Source organism: Eretmochelys imbricata, chromosome 2 (genome assembly GCF_965152235.1).
Source record: "Eretmochelys imbricata isolate rEreImb1 chromosome 2, rEreImb1.hap1, whole genome shotgun sequence".
Taxonomy (NCBI): Eukaryota; Metazoa; Chordata; order Testudines; family Cheloniidae; genus Eretmochelys; species Eretmochelys imbricata.
This window is the reverse complement of record NC_135573.1, coordinates 75,384,709-75,410,647: the sequence shown is the minus strand read 5'-3', so window position 1 is coordinate 75,410,647 and position 25,939 is coordinate 75,384,709. Positions and strand designations below refer to the sequence as shown.

At 39.7% G+C, this 25,939-nt stretch overlaps 1 protein-coding gene across 1 annotated transcript in view; it reads right to left on the bottom strand.

Moving 5' to 3' along the window:
* The window catches only part of CCDC178 (coiled-coil domain containing 178), a 368,653-nt gene that overhangs the window by 323,767 nt on the left and 18,947 nt on the right, over positions 1–25,939 (bottom strand). Inside the window, 3 exon segments of the mRNA XM_077809023.1 lie at positions 3,475–3,509; positions 4,833–4,972; positions 7,990–8,070. Coding sequence (XP_077665149.1) covers positions 3,475–3,509; positions 4,833–4,972; positions 7,990–8,070 — 256 coding nt within the window.

Genomic DNA, 25,939 nt, shown 5'->3' with positions numbered 1-25,939 from the left:
ATAAAGCATTTGAAAGTCAAGGGTTACAATAAATTAGGCAAGGGTTAAAAAGAATTTATAAAAACAGGCAACATTTAAATACCAATACTAATAACACCACAATTACAGTGCTGAAAGCAATTTTTTAATACACATAAGGGTTAAGTATACAAAATATTCAAAAACAGAAAATGAAATTAATAAGAATTATATTTAAAAACAAGATTAGGTATGTATAAAGCCAAAAGACATGGGTTAAATATAATTAAAACTACAAAACAGAGCAAACAAAAGTTAAATATAGTTTTTAAACGAAAAAAGGAAAGTTATTCAAAACACTATAATGGCAAATGTTAGATACAATTATTTTTAAAAACAGTACAATCAAAATTCAGAAAAAGGAAGGGTTAAAATACTCTACATAGCGACAATAAGCTATGATGAATAACATCAAAGCAACAGACACTAGGCTGGGGTTAAGTAAGGAAAAGTGGAATTCAGCTTTAGTCAAGAGATAATGAGGGGGAATTTTTATGTCTCTTTACTTGTGTCTGTACTTGGTTGGTCCGTCAGACCCCAGTCCTGCAAAGCAGCTCCACGCAGACAGACCCCTGACCTTCATGGCGCATATCTAACTACACTGGTGTCTGCACAGTAGAGCAGTTTGCAGGACTGGGGCCTAAATTAATGTTACTAGATTACAAACTCTTCAGGGCAGGTCCCATGCTTTTTTATTTGGCTGTATGATGTCTAGAACATTTTGGGGGCTCAGCAAATAAAAAATATGTTCACTGGCCAATAACAGTTAGTCCTGATTTCAACTAAGTCAATGTCAAATTCATATGCACACCTGAGAAGACACTGGATATTGACCAATGAGCACAAACAGGATCTGTTCTCATTTACACTAGTGTAAACCTGGAGTAGAATCATAGAATCATAGAATATCAGGGTTGGAAGGGACCTCAGGAGGTCATCTAGTCCAACCCCCTGCTCAAAGCAGGACCAATCCCCAACTAAATCATCCCAGCCAGGGCTTTGTAAAGCAGGGCCTTAAAAACCCCTAAGGAAGGAGATTCCACCACCTCCCTAGGTAACGCATTCCTGTGTTTCACCATCCTCTTAGTGAAAAATTTTTTCCTAATATCCAACCTAAACCTCCCCCACTGCAACTTGAGACCATTACTCCTTGTTCTGTCATCTGCTACCACTGAGAACAGTCTAGATCCATCCTCTTTGGAACCCCCTTTCAGGTAGCTGAAAGCAGCTATCAAATCCCCCCTCATTCTTCTCTTCCGCACACTAAACAATCCCAGTTCCCTCAGCCTCTCCTCATAAGTCATGTGTTCCAGTTCCCTAATCATTTTTGTTTCCCTCTGCTGGATGTTTTCCAATTTTTCCACATCCTTCTTGTAGTGTGGGGCCCAAAACTGGACACAGTACTCCAGATGAGGCCTCACCAATGTTGAATAGAGGGGAACGATCACATCCCTCGATCTGCTGGCAATGCCCCTACTTATACATCCCAAAATGCCATTGGCCTTCTTGGCAACAAGGGCACACTGTTGACTCATATCCAGCTTTTCGTCCACTGTAACCTCTAGGTCCTTTTCTGCAGAACTGCTGCTGAGCCATTCGGTCCCTAGTCTGTAGCGGTGCATGGGATTCTTCTCTCCTAAGTGCAGGACTCTGCACTTGTCCTTATTGAACCTCATCAGATTTCTTTTGGCCCAATCCTCTAATTTGTCTAGGGCCCTCTGTATCCTATCCCTAACCTCCATCGTATCTACCTCTCCTCCCAGTTTAGTATCATCTGCAAACTTGCTGAGGGTGCAATCCACACCATCCTCCAGATCATTTATGAAGATATTGAACAAAACTGGCCCGAGGACCGACCCTTGGGGTACTCCGCTTGATACCGGCTGCCAACTAGACATGGAGCCATTGATCTCTACTCGCTGAGCCTGACAATCTAGCCAACTTTCTATCCACCTTATAGTCCATTCATCCAGCCCATACTTCTTTAACTTGCTGGCAAGAATACTGTGGGAGACCATGTCAAAAGCTTTGCTAAAGTCAAGGAACAACACGTCCACTGCTTTCCCCTCATCCACAGACCCAGTTATCTCTTCATAGAAGGCAATTAGATTAGTCAGGCATGACTTGCCCTTGGTGAATCCGTGCTGACTGTTCCTGATCACTTTCCTCTCCTCTAAGTGCTTCAGAAACGATTCCTTGAGGACCTGCTCCATGATTTTTCTAGGGACTGAGGTGAGGCTGACTGGCCTGTAGTTCCCCGGATCCTCCTTCTTCCCTTTTTTAAAGATGGGCACTACATTAGCCTTTTTCCAGTCGTCCGGGACTTCCCCCGATCGTCATGAGTTTTCAAAGATAATGGCCAATGGCTCTGCAATCAATTTCGCCAACTCCTTTAGCACTCTCGGATGCAGCACATCCGGCCCCATGGACTTGTGCTCGTCCAGCTTTTCTAAATAGTCCCGAACCACTTCTTTCTCCATAGAGGGCTGGTCACCTCCTCCCCATGCTGTGAAATCACTGAAGACAATGAAGTTACTTTGGATTTACACTGTCGTACAGAGATCAGAATCCAGCCTCCATCCATTCTTTCATCAGTTATTGCTGTTATAAAAGATTGGACTAAGTGAAAAAAGGCAGTTCTAAAAAAAGATGTATAGATGGGGTTGGTATTATTAAGGTTGCCTGACCCTTAAAAGCATCCCTGACAACCACAAATTAAAGATTTTGAAACTCACACAACCAGGTCACAAATAATACTGAAAGTACAAAAGGTATTTATTTAGTGTAAAGTTTAAAACTATGACAGGATGAGAAATTTGAGGGAGAGGATTAAAAATGTCTACTTCCTCTCAGTATGATTGGTCACCAAGCAGTGTCAATTTCAAACGGACTTTTTCCTCTACCCAGGTTTTGGAATTGTCTGTTCTCTTCTGGGGGGCCTCTTGCATAGTTAAACAGCATCTGAGGTAACTGATCTCTTATTCAATAAATGTTACATATAAATAAAAAAGTTTAAGAAAATTTACACAGAACAATATGAGTTTACAAATATCACAGAGCACTGCAACGAAGTATGGTTTATCATAACTAGTCTGTCCTTCACACTTAATACTTCAAGGCCAAGATTTTAAAAATGGGACTCTACAGTAGAGCTACAACTTCCATATTTTAGCACCTAACTAAGCAGCCTGATTTTCAGACGTGATGAGCACCTAACAAATCCCACTGACATCATCAACTAGTCATTTAGGTCAAATGCTCCATATACCATTATCGATCCCAGGAGCCATCCAGTTCCCCAAAACGCTATATAAAAAAAGTATGGTAATTATAGTTCCATTCAAAGCACGGTGGAAAATGTGTAAAGTGCTGAAGTTCATGTAATGTGGATTTTAGGCAGACTAACTTATCAAACAATGATCTGGCATTAAAACAAAAATCATGTATAATTCTTACCACGGCATTTTCTCCTTCTCAAGTGTACGATCATGCTGCAAACATAAAAGCTAAATTTCACTAAGGCATCTTGGTCAAATACATGTTTTCTAATGTAAATGTAACACGTCACTAAACTTTCCATTGCAAGGGGGACACATCAATGTACATAAACATGAATTTGTTTTTATCGGCTTTAAAAATAATTATAGCTAACATGTCTTTGGAATTGTGTATATCCCAAATATATATGGGCTCTTTAATATCCTTTCAGGTAAATAAAGATAAATGATAACCAACTCTAAATAAGAGTCGTTTTTTAAAAAATTTCTAGTAATACCTGCTCCATACCATGCCAGAAATTATGAATAAATAATATTAATACTCAAAAACAGTCTTTGTCAATATAAAAGAAAACAAAAAAGATGCCATTTTATAAACATTATTTGTTACCCAATTTTGCAAGGTATCTTTACATACAGTTTCTCCACTTTCTTCATAAACATTAAGGAGGCAGGGTAGGTTCTCCCTTTAACTTTACTAATTGCTATTTGGAAAAAGCTCCTCATATAAGAGTATATTCTCTCAACCCTGATCATGTTCCCAGAGAAGTGTGTGGCAAATTTCCTGTTACTGTACTATACACACACATATACATTTTGTCTTTCTTCTACCTATCTGCCAGTATGTATCACCTCCCTCATGTCTTCTTTTCTCCCCTCAACTTAGCTTCCCTACTCATATTCTTTTTAAAAATGTATACGCCAGCTGCAAGCCACCTTCCAATCCTCCTGCAAAGTTTTCCAAAGTTTGGGAAATCCTACATAATAAGCTCTAGGAAAAGAAGATGCATCAGTCTCAATTCTACCAACATATAACCAGGTAAGAGAAAATTAGATGCAGTGTTATCAACCCATGCTTTTTAGTGGACATTAGAATAAAGAAACACTGCCTTTTATTTTTAAATCAAAGAACTATTAAATGTTGCTAGAAAACAAAATCACTTATTAAAAGTGACAGTGGTGCACAGATCAAATTTATCTATCTAGTTGGTTTAGTGCCAAAAAAAGTTTTTTGAATACCATTGAATATACTGGAACAATTTGGCTTAGGAAAATCAAGATGTCCTCTATGTGCCTTTGGATGATGATGTGTGAAACAGACAGAAGGCAGCTTAATTTTAATGAGGCAGTTTGACCAGGACTGTACATAGCTAAAAAAATGTCTTGACTAGTAAATGAACTAGCCTGACATTGGTTTAGAGAGAGTATACTACTTTCCATTATTATAAAATGGAAATCCTTTTCAAAGATACAATCTGGTTATGTATACAGACCCAAGATTCTATTAACATTTGACAATTTTTAGTCATACAGTACCTGTTGAAAGGAGCTTTCTATCTTTATTTCCAGCTCTTGAATGTGATTAATAGCTTTGTTAACACATGGAGATGGAGTATTTACAAAAGCACAACTACGACGCCTGGTGGGGTAACCTAGGAGCATCTCTTTATTCTTATCTGAAAACAAAATGCACACCAAAAGTCACATATAAATGTCCGCATTTTTTTCCATTCATTTTCAAGTAGTAAATCTTGGTTTTATGATTAAGAAGACATAGCAACTAGCTCTAACAATGTGAATGTATTTTGCACAAAGTCTAGCCCACTGTCATTTACAACAGCAAACATCAAATTTCAGATTTTAAGAAAATGCTAGAAGTTAGCAGAGGATTAAAAATACAATCTAAAAGGTGAAAGGAGAAACTCAAGAAAGTATAGAAAAATGCAAAGAAGAAGAAACTAAAAAATAAAGAGACAAGACAAAGGAATCTGAGGCCAAAAAGCAATTTAATGCATTCCTCCATCTAAGGCTCATCACAAGTGAAATGAGTTTGATGGTTTATTTCTAGCCCTTAGTGGATAATTGTCCAAATCAGGAAAATGACAACAACAAGTAACAGGAAACGAGTGCCAACTTCTGCTCTAGAAAGGCTCAGAGTGGTACAGAAATGGTGAAAGAGTATCTCTGGTGGACCCGCTTGGCAGCTCTGCATATACTACACCTAGCTCTAGCCAGTGTACTCTTTTACTTTTTGGAGGAATGAAAGCATAGAACAATCCTTTTCATTTTGGGGCAGTGAAACTATCCCAGGAATAAACTATTTTAAGCAAACACTTACATTAAAAAACTATAAGGTTTCCTTGAGTCCCCTACTCAATTCTGTTACCTGATAAAAAACCAGATTGTGCCACCTGACTCACATGCAGCAGTATTTTAATGACCTGCTGAATAAGATACTGTACAACTTAAGTAAGGGTATCAGAGTCTGACCCAAAATATCATCTATTGAAGAAACAAGGATGCTGAATCCAAACAAGAGTTTTGAAGAAAATATAGTGAATGCCATGTGGCTGTCCTGCAGAACTCCTGGATATAAACTGATGTAAGGCTAGCTACTATTACTGATGTACCTGAGACTACATATACCTTTATATGCTCTGAAGATTCAGACATAACAATAAATCAGATTAAGATGTAACAACGAATATGATACAATACAGCCATTTATATATAATTCCCTTGGAGAAAGTTTCACCTAATCTCTTGGTGTCAAATGAGACAAACATTTGGACGGACTTTTCTATTGACTTTAACCCATTCCAGATGAAAACCAAGGACCTTTTAACCAAAATTTATGGTGAAGGGCATTATCAGGATAGGAATGACACCCTGCAGAAAATGTTGGCATGATAATTGACTACTGTCATAAATATAAAGGGAAGGGTAAACCCCTTTGAAATCCTTCCTGGCCAGGGGAAAGCTCCTCTCACCTGTAAAGGGTTAAGAAGCTAAAGGTAACCTCGCTGGCACCTGACCAAAATGACCAATGAGGAGACAAGATACTTTCAAAAGTTGGGAGGAGGGAGAGAAACAAAGGGTCTGTGTGTCTGTCTATATGCTGTTTCTGCCGGGGATAGACCAGGAATGGAGTCTTAGAACTTTTAGGAAATAATCTAGCTAGGTATGTGTTAGATTATGATTTCTTTAAATGGCTGAGAAAAGAATTGTGCTGAATAGAATAACTATTTCTGTCTGTGTATCTTTTTTGTAACTTAAGGTTTTGCCTAGAGGGGTTCTCTATGTTTTGAATCTAATTACCCTGTAAGGTATCTACCACCCTGATTTTACAGAGGTGATTTCTATTTACTTCTATTTCTATTAAAAGTCTTCTTGTATGAAAACTGAATGCTTTTTCATTGTTCTCAGATCCAAGGGTTTGGGTCTGTAGTCACCTAGGCAAATTGGTGAGGCTTTTTACCAACCTTGTCCAGAAAGTGGGGTAAGGTTTTGGGAAGTATTTTGGGGGGAAAGACGTGTCCAAACAGCTCTTCCCCAGTAACCAGTATTTGTTTGGTGGTGGTAGCGGCCAATCCAAGGACAAAGGGTGGAATATTTTGTACCTTGGGGAAGTTTTGACCTAAGCTGGTAAAGAGAAGCTTAGGAGGTTTTTCATGCAGGTCCCCACATCTGTACCCTAGAGTTCAGAGTGGGAGAGGAACCTTGACAACTACAATAAACATCCAACACTGCCTCTGGAAGGAAACATGGATGACTGTATCTGGAGCTAGCTATACCCCTATAATGCAGTATTTGCTCTCCCCCTATGCCGTGAGGTACAATCTCTTTTGCAGGTCCCCCTGAAGTACTACAGATCTACTTCATGCATAATGTGGGCCAGTACCTATAAGGCATTATCTGGTTCAAAGGCTGCATAGTTAAAATGAAAAAATATCAGGAAATGCAAGAGTTAAGAGTCCCAGAGCAATTTTATTTCAAATTTATTGTAAATATGTAGAATCTTCTATTCCCATTTGATTTGTTAAATCTGTATTAGATTAATATTTTTGAAATATATTTCCAAAGGCGTGAAGGATATGGCCAGATTAATATTGCTGTGAGTGTTGCAGTTCCTGATTTTCTTTAAATCACTAGTTTAACTGAGCAAGCTCACTTTTCCTTCTTATTTTTTAAAAATCAGATTCTTAAATTCTTTAATTTTATTAGATAAAGAAAATTACCCTCTAACTGCTCGATTTTCTCCTCAATAGATTATAACCATGGGTTACAAGCAGGACTTCACAAATCTACTCACTGGTGGCAAGTAGGAAGTGTACCTTGGTGAAAAGGGTCTCACTCATCATTTTTTGCAGAATTTAAGATTTAATTTAAAAGGACACTTAATTTCAAATCTAATCAATTTCAGTTTTTCCAGACAGAAGAACTGAACTCTAACTTCAGGGGAAGAAGAGCCAAGAGTAGGTAGTGGCTTGAGTTTAAATATTCTATAGCACTCTCTCCACAATAGGATTGTGAAGCAGTACTGTGGGCACAAGGAGAGCCAAACAAGCAAAAAACGTATTAAGTACAGTTAAAAAACATAAAAATAAAGCAATTACTTGAATCTTGTTTGACGGCTTTAAAAGTCTGAACCAACCGAAAACTGTACAATACAAAGTCTTTATAGGAAACTTACCAGGTGATGGCTGACTACTATCCTTAGAAGAGCAGGAAAGTGATTGCATTTCAAGCACAATTGCCAATATTAGCTTGCAGCCTAATTTAAAAATGAATTATATATTATTGATTAAAAACAAATACATCTATTTCATCAGTACAAAATTTATTTAATCCATGTTAATTAGCCATAAAATTGGCCAAAACCACCAAGAGATTTTTATTATGGGTTCAAATCTTCTACCAATAGAAAAACATGTGTGAGACAGCTGATGATATTACAAAGCATCAGATTAAACCACTTTAATTAACAAACTTGATTAAAAATCGTTATAAAAAATGTGGATAAGACCAAACCATTAACTCTTCATTTATATGACGTGACTTTCTAAGCTGTGCATGTTATTTTGCATCCTGTCATGATAACAAAAATTATCAAGGACTGTAAAACTTTAAGAAACCATATGGATGACCTATAATATAAATTCAATCTAAAGAACAGACAGTGATGACATTCCCTAAATGTGTAAAGTGAGAAACAACTGAAGAATTGTTCTCTGGATGGATAAAAGACACATAGGGAAAAAACTACTTACTTAATCCCAAAGAAGTTTACAGTTAAAGGTTATGACAGTAAATAACATATACCTTTTAAAAATAGTAAGAATTGAAAATAACTCCAATGATCAGTTAAAGTAATTTATTTCAATATTTTGTTACCCTTACAATTAATATATTCAGTTGAATAATATCAACATGTGAATATTCACCTTATCTATTCCAAGAACAACCCATTAAAAAAAATCTAAGGAACTCCATTATACGTACACATAAAATGGATATATATTATTGTACTATATAAAAGTAGGGGGAGTCTCCAGAATGTAAGAGAAAGAAGGATCAGTCTACCATGGGCTAAAAACTGGACAACACTAGGCAACTGAGTTCCAGGCTCAAACCTCTTTAGTTGCTGTCCTGCAGACTTTCGGCACACACAGAGCACAGTGATATAAATAATGGAATGGATATGTAGATCCATGTGGTACTCCAGATTCTGCCAAAAAGTTATTGGAAATTACAGCAATTAGAGAATATCTCCAGTGCTATAATGATAAATATCCCCACACCACATCTTTCAAGATTGATGGTGTGATTCTATGTATAAGAAAAATGACCATTTGTATCATTGTTACCACTGTTATACAATTGCAACGATTTTTATACAAACTGTACCATGTAAAGTGTCAATGGAAAAGTTATAATCTATCACATAGGATTATCCTCTTTATATGCATCATCTTTATATCTAAAGTTATGAATATTGGCTATGTATTTGTATCTCCAACATATGTTTTGTTTCTGGGAAACACCCTCCAGATAGATTATACTTTTCTATCAGGGCTAAACAGCCATGTGTTGATGGCCAATTAAGAACATGCCATGCTCTTAATGGGCCATTGAAGAAATTCATCCCACCCAGTAAGCATTTCCTGTGGATGTCTCAGAAAGAATATGAGCAATTGCTGCCGCTGTGAGACAGCAAAGTATGTAAGGGTATGTAAGGACATGTGACCTGGACTCCATCTTGGGCCAGTGACTTTCCATGTATGCAGGCTACGGGCTTTGGTTGGGACAGTAAACCTCCATGTACATGGCAAAGGATATAAAAGATCCTGAGACACCTCCATTTTGCCTCTTTCCTGGTCTAATTCTCTGCACTGTGGATTTACAACAAAAAGCAGCATCTTGAACTATGGAGGACCTTCCAATCTTTTGGAGGTTACCAGAGAGACTTTGCAAACCAGTGGTCTATTCCATCACTGCCAGAAACCTGATATAAGGACTTTGTAATCATTTGTATGTGTGTGTTCTATTAATCATTTATAACTCTCTTCTTTTCTTTTATTAATAAATCTTCAGTTAGTTTACTAAGGATTGGCTGACAGCGTGATATTTGGGTAAGATCTAAGATATGTATTGATCTGGGGTAAGTGTCTGATACTTTGGGATCAGTAAGAACCTCACATATGGTGAAATGAGGTTTCAGTAACCTCTCAATATATTAGACTTGATTGTCTGGATGGGAGTCAAGGGCTGAAATGCTTAAAGCAGACTGTGTTTGGCTTCTGGTTAACCAGTGTGGTAGTGCAGAAGCTCTTTTGTTACTGGCTTGGTGAATCTAATTATAGAACAAATCACAGTTTTGGGGGATTGTCTGCCCTATTTTTTGCTTCATGCCCTCAGTGTGGCATTCTCAGTGTGATCTATGCCAGGCACCCAGTCACACATGGCTCCTACATGCATATCACAAAATGTGGGGTACCTCATCCCATGCACTAAATGCCCCAATATCAACTATGTGGCTGAAACAAGACAATCATTACACTCTCAAATGAACTCTCACAGAAAAACGATATAAGACAAGAGCACCATATCACCCACAGGTGAAATTTTTCACAAAGCAATCACTCCATATTTGACTTCTCAGTCCTAATCCTCAAAGGAAATCTGCACAACACTTTCTGAAGATGAGGTACGAGCTTAAAAGTCATAACTTAGCTACCCATTGAAAATCATGGACTTAATAAAGACATTCCATCTATGGATTACTACAAGAACCTGTAACCTACTAACTTTTTTTTTGTCCTATGACTGTCGAGGTGTTAACTGGCCACTTTACCTTGAATGGTCCCTTACAGTGTGTATTAACTACTTATGCTAAACGATCTATTCCACATTGTATTTAGCTGTAAAACTCGGAATATATTTCCCAGATCTGAAGAAGAGCTCTGAGTAGGCTCAAAAGCTTGTCTTTCACCAAGAGAAGGTGGTCCAATAAAAGATATTACCTCACCCAAGTTGGCTTGGTCTACACTACAGAGTTAGGTCAACGTAAGGCAGTTTATGTCGACCTAACTCTGTAAGTGTCTACACCGTTGATACAAGGAGCGTAGTGTGAACATGTAAAAGTGATTTAATTACTGTGATGGCTGTACATTGATGTAACTTTGGTCGACTTAATTTTATAGCATAGACTTGCCCGTTGTCTAATATCCTGGTACCAACACTGCTATCACAATGCTACAAAAAGGAATTTTAAACGTGAAATAAAAATATCAAGGTGGATAAAAATAAATTATTTCTAATTTAAATTAAATATATTTTTAAAAATAAACCTATTTAAAAGTAGTTGAAATTATGACAATTTACATTAACACAAAGTTGCTATAATCTATAAAAGTCACTTAAATAAAAGTATATGTTTGCTGCTGAAGTTTTAAAGAAAAATCCAGCCACTGAGTTGATGGAAGTCACTGGCTAAGCACCTGGAATCAGAGCTCGTTGAAGTGTTAAACCAGCTTTTGACAGCAGTAACCACTTATTCAGGTGCAAAGAGAATATTTTCTCCATTTCAGTTTATTCAACCAACTCATTTCATTGACTAGCTCACTCAAAATTGAGAAAATAAGTGGGAATTGAAAAAACCTCTTCTCCCCATTTATTAATAAAAATAATGTGTGCAGAGGATGAAACCTACTAATTCTAAAAATTCAAAGGGCATGGTGACCAAAAACAATCAGTTTCATTCACTAACTACAGATAAAACTTCCTGTGATTAATAAATCAGTTCATTTTTAATTCAGAACATGTTTTGATACACTTAATTTTTTCCCTTATGTATCCAGCACATTTAAGGTACCGTAATTATATTTAACAAATAAAAACAACTTTAAAATACTAGTTTTGCTCATTTTAGTTGAATCTTAAGGTCCATTCAAATGGACCTTGACACTAATTATGAGTAAAAAATTAATCATCTGATAACTAAAAATGCATTATTCACCATTTTCTAACATAATAAAAATGTAAAAACTAAGAATCTGAAAAAAAAGTATGTTAAGCAATGTAATTGCTTAAATAAACGTATACATATACAGTGTATCCTCCTGGTTATCAAAAAGAAGTTAGTGTAAATGCTATATTAGTTGCAAATCAACATGTTTTAATAATTACCAACCAATGAAAATCAACCTTTATTTAGGAAAATAACTAAAAACTACAAATGCAGAACAAGATTAAAATCAATTCTTTAAGTCAATGTTTCCTACTTGCTAATTTAACTATTAAAATTGGTGCTTTGAATCAACACATCCTGAAAAATATGAACAAATGAGTTTAGAAATACTGTTGATCAAATGGACACATTTGTACAACTAGTACAATGGGACCCCACTTCTAACTGAGCTTTTGATTACTAACTCAATACAACAGTGATTAATAATAAAAAGAATAATAATAGATATTAGAAAGAAATGTCACATCAGTACAAAATATTGACATAATCCTTAGCATACCATACTTTTGGAAATCAATGTATAAAAGAGGAAAAAATGTTTTTTTTTTCACATCCACTAAGCAAGATCTATCTACATCAGTGAACAATTGGGCATATGTAAACACAGAGCCAAAGATATAGTCTTTTGGACCTGTGTCTCAATATGTTCATCAACTGGTCTCAAAGCATCAAATCTGTTATGAAACATGGCAGAAAAAACACAAATGAACCAAGTGCCAAATGAAATGCCATAAAGATCATGGCAGACCACTAGAATGGATTTGTTTATGAAGAAAAATGCAGAAAGCATTATTGTTTTGTATTATTATATAGACTCTTTTATTTAGAAAACCTGAACAATATTAGAATCATAGACTATCAGGATTGGAAGGGACCTCTCAGGAGGTCATCTAGTCCAACCCCTCTGCTCAAAGCAGGACCAATCCCCAATTTTTGCCCCAAATCTCTAAATGGCCCCCTCAAGGATTGAACTCACAACCCTGGGTTTAGCAGGCCAATGCTCAAACCACTGAGCTATCCAACAATTCACAGACTGAAGGCTTTGAACTAGATTTTTAAATCAGGTTCACAATGCATGCAAAAATGCAGTTACAGTGCACAATTCGCTAACTGTGCGTAAACTGCATGGTAACTTCAGATACAAACACATCTAATTAGCCATTTGTGCAGGTACCTCATTTGCCCTTTCACAGATTTGCTCACCTAATATTTTTTAAATCCCCGAAAGGATTATCTCCAACAATGGGCCTCAGTGTTTCTCAAAGGAATTTGCCAATTTGGCTAAAACACAGAACTTTAAATACATTTCTGTCAGGACCTGAACAGCAGCTCCATGGGTATGTCTACACAGCAAAGAAAAACCAGTGGCTGGCTCCTGCCAGCTGACTAGGGCTTGGGTTCTGGGGCTGTTTCATCACTGGAGCCCAAGCTCTGGGACCCTCCCACCCTGCAGGGTCCTAGCCCAAGCCCTGAAATCTACACAGCAATGAAACAGTCCCACAGCCCGAGCCTCGCAGGCCCAAGTTAGCTAGCACCGGCCAGCCGTGAGTGTCTAATTGCTGTGTAGACATACCCTGTGTTGCTCAAAAGCTTTTCTCTCTCTCATCAAAAGAAGTTGGTCCAATAAAAGGTATTACCTCACCCACCTTGTCTCTCTGACAGGATGTCAGCTGCTGGAATCCTGCAAAGTGATGCAGAGTTATTCTGCTAGCTAACTCTAGCAGCCAGACCAAGTTGTCCAGGCTGAGGACATGTCTATAAATCTGGTGAAGACACTCTGTGCAGACGGGAGAGAGCTCTCCCGTCAGCATAAAAAAAACACCTCCACAAGCGGCATAAGCTTTGTTGGCAGGAAAAGCTCTCCTGCCAACATAACACTGTCCGTGTAACTTATGTGGCTCGGCGGGAATGGGGGGAGGTGGAATATAGTGTAGTATAGACAGCCTGAGTGTCTCTCTGACTCAAAAGACAATTAGGAGTAGGGGCAGAGGGGATCACTCAGGGTAAAGCAAACCTAGGAATAGCTAAATTCAGGAGACAGTTTAGATTGCAGCTGTCATTCGTTGCTATTTAAGATAACATTAAAGGTAAAACACAGAAAAGGGGTATTATCAGGCCATTATCGGGTGTGGGGGGTGAGACACTGGATGTACTGTGGATGTACTATCCACTATGGATGTAGAAGCTCTCTACACCAACATTCCACACAAAGATGGTCTACAAGCCATCAGAAACAGTATCCCCAATGTCACGGCAAACCTGGTGGCTGAACTTTGTCCTTACCCACAACTATTTCACATTTGGGGACAATGTATACCTTCAAATCAGCGGCACTGCTATGGGTACCCACATGGCCCCACAGTATGCCAACATTTTTATGGCTGATTTAGAATAACGCTTCCTCAGCTTTCGTCCCCTAGCACTCCTACTCTACTTGCACTATATTGATGACATCTTCATCATCTGGACCCATGGAAAAGAAGCCCTTGAGGAATTCTACCATGATTTCAACAATTTCCATCCCACCATCAACCTCAGCCTGGACCAGTCCACACAAGAGATCCACTTCCTGGACACTACAGTGCAAATAAACGATGGTCGCATAACCACCACTTTATACTAGAAACCAACTGACCGCTATACTTACCTACATGCTTCCAGCTTTCATCCAGACCATATCACACGATCCATTGTCTTCAGCCAAGCTCTAAAATACAACCGCATTTGCTCCAATCCCTCAGAGACAGGATCTCTATCAAGCGTTCTTAAAACTACAATACCCACCTGGTGAAGTGAAGAAACAGAATGACAGAGCCAGAAGGGTACCCAGAAGCCACCTACTACGGGACAGGCCCAACAAAGAAAGTAACAGAATGCCACTAAACATAACCTACAGCCCCCAACTAAAACCTCTCCAGCACATCATCAAGGATCTACAACCTATCCTGAAGGACGATCCCTCACTCTCACAGACCTTGGGAAACAGGTCAGTCCTCGCTTACAGACAGCCCCCCAACCTGAAGCAAATACTCACCAGCAACTACACACCACATAACAAAATCACTAATCCAGGAACCAATCCCTGCAGCAAACCCTATTGCCTACTCTGTCCGCATATCTATTCAAGGGACACCATCATAGGACCTAACCACATCCACCACACCATCAGGGGCTCGTTCATCTGCAGATCTACCAATGTGATTATATGCCATCATGTGCCAGCAATGCCCCTCTGTTAATATTCACCCCTTTTTGTCTTATTGAGAATAGGCCACTTCCACCTTAATTGAATTGGCTTGCTAGCACTGACCCCCCGACTTGGTAAGGCAACTCCCATCTTTTCATGTGCTCTGTGTGTGTGTGTGTGTGTGTATATATATTTGTAAATATTTGTAAAAGTATTTGTAAAAATACAAAAAGAAAAGGAGTACTTGTGGCACCTTAGAGACTAACCAATTTATTTGAGCATGAGCTTTCGTGAGCTACAGCTCACTTCATCGGATGCATACCGTGGAAACTGCAGCAGACTTTATATATACACAGAGAATATGAAACAATACCTCCTCCCACCCCACTGTCCTGCTGGTAATAGCTTATCTAAAGTGATCATCAGGTTAGGCCATTTCCAGCACAAATCCAGGTTTTCTCACCCTCCACCCCCCCACACAAATTCACTCTCCTGCTGGTGATAGCCCATCCAAAGTGACAACTCTTTACACAATGCGCATAATAATCAAGTTGGGCCATTTCCTGCACAAATCCAGGTTCTCTCACTCCCTCACCCCCCTCCAAAAACCCACCCCCATACACACACAAACTCACTCTCCTGCTGGTAATAGCTCATCCAAACTGACCACTCTCCAAGTTTAAATCCAAGTTAAACCAGAACATCTGGGGGGGGGCGGTAGGAAAAAACAAGAGGAAATAGGCTACCTTGCATAATGACTTAGCCACTCCCAGTCTCTATTTAAGCCTAAATTAATAGTATCCAATTTGCAAATGAATTCCAATTCAGCAGTTTCTCGCTGGAGTCTGGATTTGAAGTTTTTTTGTTTTAAGATAGCGACCTTCATGTCTGTGATTGCGTGACCAGAGAGATTGAAGTGTTCTCCGACTGGTTTATGAATGTTATAATTCTTGACATCTGATTTGTGTCCATTTATTCTTTTACGTAGAGACTGTCCAGTTTGACCAATGTGCATGGCAGAGGGGCATTGCTGGCACATGATGGCATATATCACATTGGTGGATGTGCAGGTGAACGAGCCTCTGATAGTGTGGCTGATGTTATTAGGCCCTGTGATGGTGTCCCCTGAATAGATATGTGGGCACAATTGGCAACGGGCTTTGTTGCAAGGATAAGTTCCTGGGTTAGTGGTTCTGTTGTGTGGTATGTGGTTGTTGGTGAGTATTTGCTTCAGGTTGCGGGGCTGTCTGTAGGCAAGGACTGGCCTGTCTCCCAAGATTTGTGAGAGTGTTGGGTCATCCTTTAGGATAGGTTGTAGATCCTTAATAATGCGTTGGAGGGGTTTTAGTTGGGGGCTGAAGGTGACGGCTAGTGGCGTTCTGTTCTTTTCTTTGTTAGGCCTGTCCTGTAGTAGGTAACTTCTGGGAACACTTCTGGCTCTATCAATCTGTTTCTTTACTTCTGCAGGTGGGTATTGTAGTTGTAAGAAAGCTTGACAGAGATCTTGTAGGTGTTTGTCTCTGTCTGAGGGGTTGGAGCAAATGCGGTTGTATCGCAGAGCTTGGCTGTAGACGATGGATCGTGTGGTGTGGTCAGGGTGAAAGCTGGAGGCATGCAGGTAGGAATAGCGGTCAGTAGGTTTCCGGTATAGGGTGATGTTTATGTGACCATTGTTTATTAGCACTGTAGTGTCCAGGAAGTGGATCTCTTGTGTGGACTGGACCAGGCTGAGGTTGGTGGTGGGATGGAAATTGTTGAAATCATGGTGGAATTCCTCAAGGGCTTCTTTTCCATGGGTCCAGATGATGAAGATGTCATCAATATAGTACAAGTAGAGTAGGGGCTTTAGGGGACGAGAGCTGAGGAAGTGTTGTTCTAAATCAGCCATAAAAATGTTGGCATACTGTGGGGCCATGCGGGTACCCATAGCAGTGCCGCTGATCTGAAGGTATACATTGTCCCCAAATGTGAAATAGTTATGGGTAAGGACAAAGTCACAAAGTTCAGCCACCAGGTTAGCCGTGACATTATCGGGGATAGTGTTCCTGACGGCTTGTAGTCCATCTTTGTGTGGAATGTTGGTGTAGAGGGCTTCTACATCCATAGTGGCCAGGATGGTGTTATCAGGAAGATCACCGATGGATTGAAGTTTCCTCAGGAAGTCAGTGGTGTCTCGAAGGTAGCTGGGAGTGCTGGTAGCGTAGGGCCTGAGGAGGGAGTCTACATAGCCAGACAATCCTGCTGTCAGGGTGCCAATGCCTGAAATGATGGGGCGCCCAGGATTTCCAGGTTTATGGATCTTGGGTAGTAGATAGAATATCCCAGGTCGGGGTTCCAGGGGTGTGTCTGTGCGGATTTGATCTTGTGCTTTTTCAGGAAGTTTCTTGAGCAAATGCTGTAGTTGCTTTTGGTAACTCTCAGTGGGATCATAGGGTAATGGCTTGTAGAAACTCGTGTTGGAGAGCTGCCGAGCAGCCTCTTGTTCATATTCCGACCTATTCATGATGACAACAGCACCTCCTTTGTCAGCCTTTTTGATTATGATGTCAGAGTTGTTTCTGAGGCCGTGGATGGCATTGCGTTCCGCATGGCTGAGGTTATGGGGCAAGTGATGCTGCTTTTCCACAATTTCAGCCCGTGCACGTCGGCGGAAGCACTCTATGTAGAAGTCCAGTCTGCTGTTTCGACCTTCAGGAGGAGTCCACCTAGAATCCTTCTTTCTGTAGTGTTGGTAGGGAGACCTCTGTGGATTAGTATGTTGTTCAGAGGTATTTTGGAAATATTCCTTGAGTCGGAGACGTCGAAAATAGGATTCTAGGTCACCACAGAACTGTATCATGTTCGTGGGGGTGGAGGGGCAGAAGGAGAGGCCCTGAGATAGAACAGCTGCTTCTGCTGGGCTGAGAGTATAGTTGGATAGGTTAACAATATTGCTAGGTGGGTTGAGGGAACCATTGCTGTGGCCCCTTGTAGCATGTAGTAGTTTAGAAAGTTTAGTGTCCTTTTTCTTTTGTAGAGAAGCAAAGTGTGCGTTGTAAATGGTTTGTCTAGTTTTAGTAAAATCCAGCCACGAGGAAGTTTGTGTGGAAGGTTGGTTTTTTATGAGAGTATCCATTTTTGAGAGCTCATTCTTAATCTTTCCCTGTTTGCTGTAGAGGATGTTGATCAGGTGATTCCGCGGTTTCTTTGAGAGCGTGTGGCACAAGCTGTCAGCATAGTCTGTGTGGTATGTTTCATATTCTCTGTGTATATATAAAGTCTGCTGCAGTTTCCACGGTATGCATCCGATGAAGTTAGCTGTAGCTCACAAAAGCTCATGCTCAAATAAATTGGTTAGTCTCTAAGGTGCCACAAGTACTCCTTTTCTTTTTGCGAATACAGACTAACACGGCTGTTACTCTGAAACCTGTATAGCTTACTGTATTTTTCACTCCATGCATTTGATGAAGTGTGTTTTAGCCCACGAAAGCTTATGCCCAAATAAATTTGTTAGTCTCCAAGGTGCCACAAGGACTCCTCATCGTTTTTGTATGTACACTATGTTAAGAGCAGGTTTTGAATTTTTGAATTCCAGCTACTAACAGTGTCACCGTCTATGTTATTCACAAAACAATGGCCTTATTGAAACAATTGTAAAAGTACCCCAACTGTAAAATTCATAGCTGATAAACCCAAGGCAGGAGACAAAAAACTATTATCTCACTCTGAGATTTTCAAAGGAGCCTAAGGAAATTGGACACCTAACTCTTTTAGGCACCTCTGAAAATCCCAACCTCAGTCTATTCAAGTACTGGAATACGCATATTCACAAGTGTAACTGACCATCTATTTCTGAGCTGCCTTCTCTTAATACTACCATGCACAAAGAAATAACTAAAACCTGAAGCAGCAAATCTCAGCCAGATATAAGCTAGTATGAGAGGCAAATCAGCAACAACAGAAGTATTACTATGACAAATCTGTTAAATCGCTCAATACTTAACAGTGCTACTTCTGTATGAGACAACACTGCATGATTTGCAGAGACTCAAGGCAATTTGTGTTAAAATATTTATTGAAGTGACATATGAAGACAAACACCACATTGTCACTATTACCACAATATACCTTTCTGAAGTCACTGTATATTACTCCACACAAAAAAGTAAAAATAATGGAAAACCACTGTGGATGTTTAGCTTCATCAGGTATACAATGTGTAAATGCTTCTACATTCTATTTCACACCTCATTAAATATGTCTGAAGCTGCAATGCACATATTCAACTTTTTTTAATTACTTTGTTGGTATTTTAAACTACTGTAACAGAAATAATCATTTGTCAGGATAGCTATTAAAGATATCAAATTTATTACAGCAACATCTCAAATGAAAGGACCAGAAATTCCTCATTAAGAGCAAGGACATCATTTTACACACTTGAGCAAAATTTAAAGTAAAAAATTTTTAAAAAGTTTAAAATTAAAGAAATTTGAACTCTAGTAATTATAATTATTATCCACATAATGCAAATAATGATTAATACTTTTCATTATAAATCCCACCCACATCAAAGCTCTAGGATACGCTACAGTTCATTTTATATATATTATATAAATAAAGCACATATGTTAAAAGAATAGTGAAGTTGCAAAATCAAAATTCAAGAAATGCTTCTTTGTTTAGTACATTCCCTTTCTGTATTACGCTATATACCAGACCACTGTCCTTTGGTCCATTGGAGGCCCAAACATGTCCCCTAGTTAAATCAGTGTAAATCTCTGTATCTGGTAAGTGTAAACAGAATTAGGCCAAAATTAAGGAAAACATCAGCAAAGCTATCTTCTCATTCACAACATATTCCCGCCTCATTGATTGTGCACCATCCAACCGGCACTGTGAATGAAACAGAGACCTTAACCAAAAACAAATATGTGGTCATGTAATTAAAGACTCTCTAGTAATGCATATAGAAAAGGATGTAGAGTTAAGACAACCATCATTTGTTAATGTGGGTATTTCCTGACTTTTGAGTGCTTCATTTTTCAATTTCAGCATTTAACATAGGTTTCAGTAGAGTCTAGGATTTACTGAAGGAAAAAATGTGTACTCAGCTGAGGCAGAAATGCCTTTTATGCATTGAATGAAGCAAGGCTCCAGCTCATTTAAAAAATATTAACAGATCATATAGCATGAGACAAGGATCCTCTGGGGTTATTTCCATAAACTACAAATAAACTAGCTGTTATGAAGAATTATTTAGTCCTGTTTAGACAGTAACTCATGGCCTTCTTAATATGTGAACAGGGTAGCCAAACTTCCACTGACAGAGAATGAGGCTTGGGGGAAATGATACAGGTATGGCTTGGTTGAAGAGAAAAATGGGGATCATCTTTGACAAATATCTGAGCTGTTAGCAAGAAGACCATCTTGCACCTATGGAATGCTATATACAGTGAACCTGCTATTAATACCTGAATCTCAACATTATGTGATCCAAATGAGACAGGTTGCACCAAACATGCTGACAGTGGTTCAAACAGTGGTTCCATTAATTTGCTAAGTACTACATTTAAAGTCCAAGGACACAGGCTGCTTCCCAGCAGGAGGCCATAAGTGAAATAGGCCTTTTAAAATCATTGTCACTGTAGGTTGAAGGAACATAGAGTCCAACTGATGGGTGAAAAGCCAAAACTGTAGCCAGATGTACTCTTATGGAACTGAAGGAGAGACTACACTGTTTGAGATACAGTTGGTAGTCCAGAACAAAGAAAATGGAAAAGTGTTGAGAATCAGATCCTTTCTGTCATCTAGATGGAAAACCATTTCCATTTTACGGAGAAGTTTTCTTGCTTTTCCATCAGAATCTTCTAGACTTCTACAGAGCAATCATGATCTAAACAGATCAAACACGCAGCATTCAGATGATCAGAATAATGAACTTAGAATCAGCAAGGAGAATCTGACTGTGCCTGAGGGACAAGAGATCCAGAAAATGGAGAATCTACTGCCAGGTTCAGCAGGGCAATTAGCCTTCTCTCCAATTCTCCACAGAATCCTGGGAATAAGGGGACCTGGAGGAAACACACAGGAACATTTGGCTCAACTCCAAGAGAAATGGATCTTTCTATCAGCTGTTCTGTACACAGATTCTGAAGAGAGGGGTCTTTAATCAAGGAATGCCTTGCAGAATGAAATGAAGGGGACACCTCTACCACTACATTCTGGTTTTGTCCACCACAGACAAATGAACAACCCACAGGAGGCAGACACATCTGAATATCCATATTGTTTAGAGCGGGTCAATGCACTGTTCTTCAGCTTTGAGTCTGAGGATGGGAATGACATATGAAAGGATAAAAATTGACCTAGCAGTCAGAGACAAAATCTGACAGCTTGTCATCTTCCTCTATAGCATGGGGCACAGAGTAATTTGCTGGTTTGAACTAGCGTAAATGCTGGTTTCTCTGTAACTTTAAAATCAAGATTTAAAATCAGTAACTCAGCCAGAGGTTATGGGCCTATAACAGGAGTGGGAGGGTAAGGTTCTGTGGATTGCAATTGAAGCTTAAGAAACATACTTAACATAGGCAAAAATCTGTCTTCAGGAAGATACAGTGTTGAAGATCTGGAGTCTAAAGACTGGAACAAGTGGCAAACTATTTTGAGCGCCTCCTGGATTAGTGGTCTCTTATCAGCCAATCATCAAGAGACAAGTACACATGTTATAGTCTGCTCTGAGATCCTGCCACGAATGCCAAGCATTTAATGAAAACTCCTGGGAACAAGGAGAGTCTTAACAACAGGCCTAAATACTGGAAGCATTGGTGTCGCACAGAATTTGACGTATTTCTGAAGAGTATAGTGTAAATACATATCCTTTAATTCGAGACCTGCAAACCAATATTCTGGATATAGGGAAGAAATTAACAATATTACTGTCACCATACAAAACTTCAGCCGCTTCATGTATTTGTTTAGACTTCTGTGATCCATTATGGGATATAAACCCACTGTTCTTTGGAGCATTAGGAAGAAATAGAAGAATCCCTTTCCATTGTATTACTAAGGGATCTCTCTTTATTTCTCTTATTTGAAGGAGGGATAAAAAGTTTTCCATTAGAATTTTATCATGAGAGAGTAACATGAAAAGTGACAAAGAAGAAAGCAAGAAAGGTGAAGTGGTGGCTTACAGTGGAATTTGCAAGAAATGACCCACTGATCTGAAATAGTTCTACTGCATACCAAAACAACCTGTTGATTGCCAAAAGGACAAAAGTTAATAAAAAAAGTTTGGTTCACATTTGAGATATGCAAATAATGTGATTTTAGAACTCTCCCCCTAAGAATAAAATAGTTATTGGAATAAGTTTAGAAGTATAATTGTCAAACTTAATTATGTTAATTATGTTGTATCCTTAAATAGATGGCCATACCACCAGTATCATTTGTTCTTGTTTAGGTGTGCAATATGCTTTTTCTCTCAACTAATATATGATGGAAGCGTGTAAATGCAATTTCACCCCAAGTGGCAATGCAAGTGCCCATTTAGTTTGCAAAACTCAAGCACATCCTTATCAAAATTTTGCCTATGGTACATCATTACCATAAATATGTAATAATATGTCGGCATGGCTGAGCATTTTCTTAGGAAACACAAATGTTAATTCTTTGCATGGAAGGATTTGTTAGTTTTCTGTAATTTGTGAGGATAGTGCTATTGAAAGTGGAGAGGTCACAGGACTGGCTTGAGCCAAACATAATGCCAGTAGCCACTGTATGCGCTCTCCAAAACAGCTACGGCCACTGACCTGAAGCACCCCAATCAGTCCACGTCTAGACCTAAATGCTCTGTAAGCTGTGCGGCCCCTATCCCGGATCGGACCGGGCCTGCTGGAGCTGCCAGGGAGAGGAGCCCCTCCCCTAGCCCGGCCCAGCCAGGCCGGAGCTGCCATGGCTGGGGAGAGGCACCTCTCACCTGGCATCAAGCTGCTGCAGCAAGAAAGGGCTGGGGGGAGTCCTCTCTCCCTGCCACAGCCCCGGGACAGCCTGCACCCCGAGTCCCTCATTCCTGGCCCCACCCCAGAGCCCGCACCCCACCACATCCCAACTGTCTGCCCCAGCCCTGAGCCCCCTCTCACAGTCTGAACCCCACGGCCCAACCCCCAGCACACATCACCCCCATATTGGTGAACATAACAAAATTCATTCCGCACATGGATGTAAAAAATTAGAGGGAACACTTTCTCTAGAGGACAGATCACCCATTTCTGTGATGATTTTCCAATGTATACATTAGTGGAATGGAGTAAAAAACTAACTTCTCAACAAGTGGTGCGCTATCGTCTCTTACACACTATGAAGCTATATAGTACCAACTCCATTCTACCCATGATAGCAGCCTACATCACTTTCTCTCGTGCCACCTCCCCATACATAGAAGGAGACCCCCTGTAGACATCCACAAGCCTACCCCACTGACCTCTTTCAAATCCTTCCTTAAAACTCTTCTCTGCCATGATGCCTACAGAAAACTAGACAACAGTTAAGCAGTTGTTGTGTTGTGACCACTGCCTATCATGTTGACCAGTACTATCTCAGTTTCCTTGTGTTCTCCCCATTCATCTGGCATATCCACTATTGCCTCTGATCTTCTGCTTAAGATTGTAAGTGTTTTGGGGTTGGGACTGTCTTTTTACTTTGTGTTTGTGTAGTGCCTAGTACCAAAAGGCCCTGTTCATATCTAGGGCCCTAGGCAGAACATTACTACTGTACCATTAACCCTTCTGAAGATTGAGTAACAACATCCCTCCAGCACTTTGTCCTTAAAATGGAAATATATCTTTACTTATATGTGAAAGGGTGTTGCTAAACAACATTTGTAGGATTCTGTTTTCTCATGGGTGCACACAGCTATCAATCAGATCCATCCATGGGCTAAATGCAGTGTGAAAGAATACACTTCCTCTTCTATGACTGGAAATGTAGGTTCCTTTTAAAATTACTTGGACATTAAAAAAATAGAAACAGCTGATGAGAAGCTATAATGTCAGCCAAATATGGATGTCCAAGTCTACACAGCCAAATTATTACTACCTAAAAGAACAAAAATTTAGAACATCCAACCTGTTCATCCAAATTAAGGTTACACACATCTAAGATAGAAGATTTTTTTTTACCATCAATAATCTAGCCCTTCGTTAAAACATGTTCAAGAGAAGATCAGATAAGGCTGTATAATTTGTTTATTTGCTTGTTTTATAACACACCACAAAAGTGAAATTAAAGACAGAAAAAGATGTATTGGCATCTGCTATATTTCATTACCTTGACAAAGGCAAGACAGTTCCCTCCAGGATATGTGCCATTAAAATTGCGCATTCTAGCTTCAAATGCCTTATACTATGGGGCTTCCATCTTTTTCTTTGAAAGAATACTCTGGGTGTAAAAGAGTAGAATTTTTAATCAACTTCCCCAGTGATCAATTTCACAAACAGATGGAACACCAATGCTCTCTAACAGATCTTTTGCAGACTCGGGTAAAGGATCTCTAGGTATGTAACCTGACAACAAAAGGGCAAAAACTTCATTGAACATTTTATATTTCTTGAGGCTCAAAACAAGTCCAGCACTGATCTTTAGACAGTTCAACATGAAGGAAGCCAACATCTAGAATATAAGATTTCAAAGTACATGCTGAAATCATTTACTGAAATATATTAATGTAAACCTGTGTAATGTAAAAGGATTTTAAATTAAACTAAGATGATGTTGGGGTGAATCCTAAATTAACTTGGATTCTCCAGAGAAAAGGTTTGAGGGAAAGAAATGGGAAAGGACTGGGCCTGAAGAGACAGAAAATTGAAAACAAAATGGAGGCCACACAGTTCCTCTTAATCTTTTACATGGGGTGAGCAGGCCAGCCAGCTCCCATAAACAAAGATTTGGCAGATTCAGTATAAAGCTTTTTGTAAAAAAAAATCAGCACAGAACAGAAGAATAAAGCAATAAAGAAGTTTAAGTAAGGCTACAATTTAGTCACCGAGGTTGCGGAAGTCGTGGAATCTGTGACTTCCAGAGACCTTTGTGACTTCAGCCAGCAGTGGTAGGCAGCTGTAGGGTCCCCTGCCGCCCATGAGGGCAGGGAGCTGCGAGGTACCCCCGCCACCTCTAGCAGCCTCTGGAGCTCCAAGCTGCCGCAGGCAGTGGGGGAACCCCAAAGCTCCCGGCCCCTGCAGGTGGCGAGGAACCACACAGCTCCTGGCTGCCATGAGCCGCCACGGGCCCCCAGAGCTGCAGTCAGCGGGGGAACCCTGCAGCTCCCGGCGGCAGTAGCTGGCAGGGAACTCCTGGAGCTGTGGGCCACAGGGGTACCCCGCAGCGCCCAGATGCTGCAAGCAACAGGAGCCCTGCAGCTCCCAGCCCTGGGTGGCGGGGGACCCTGGAGCTCTGACATCCAACTCACAGTGGGGGCCCCTGGAGCTCCTAGTCGCCGCGCAGCTATCCCGCTGCAGGCAATGTGCAGACCTGCAGATTCCCATTTTATCTCAGATATTTTTTATTAAAAGTCAGGTAAAGGTCATGGCTTCTGTGAAATTTTTCTTTATTGCCTGTGACCTGGCTGTGGCTTTTACTAAAAATATCTGTGACAAAATCTTAGCCTTAATGATAAACTCATTTCTCCAGCTATTACTTAAGTATTTTGTTTTCTCCCCATTTTCTTTGACTGTTTTCTATTTAAGATTGTAAATTCTCAGATAATGTGCTTCAGGCATGTTACCTAAGACAGAATCACCACCTTACAGTGTAACGCTGGCAGACCAGGTGCCATCTCATGTTAAGGCCCATAAGCCTCACTGAACACTGACAAATGCATAGCTGGAAATCAGTCTGACTCACCTGTGTGTTAGTATTGTTAAAACAGGTATTAGATTTATAGGGAAGTGT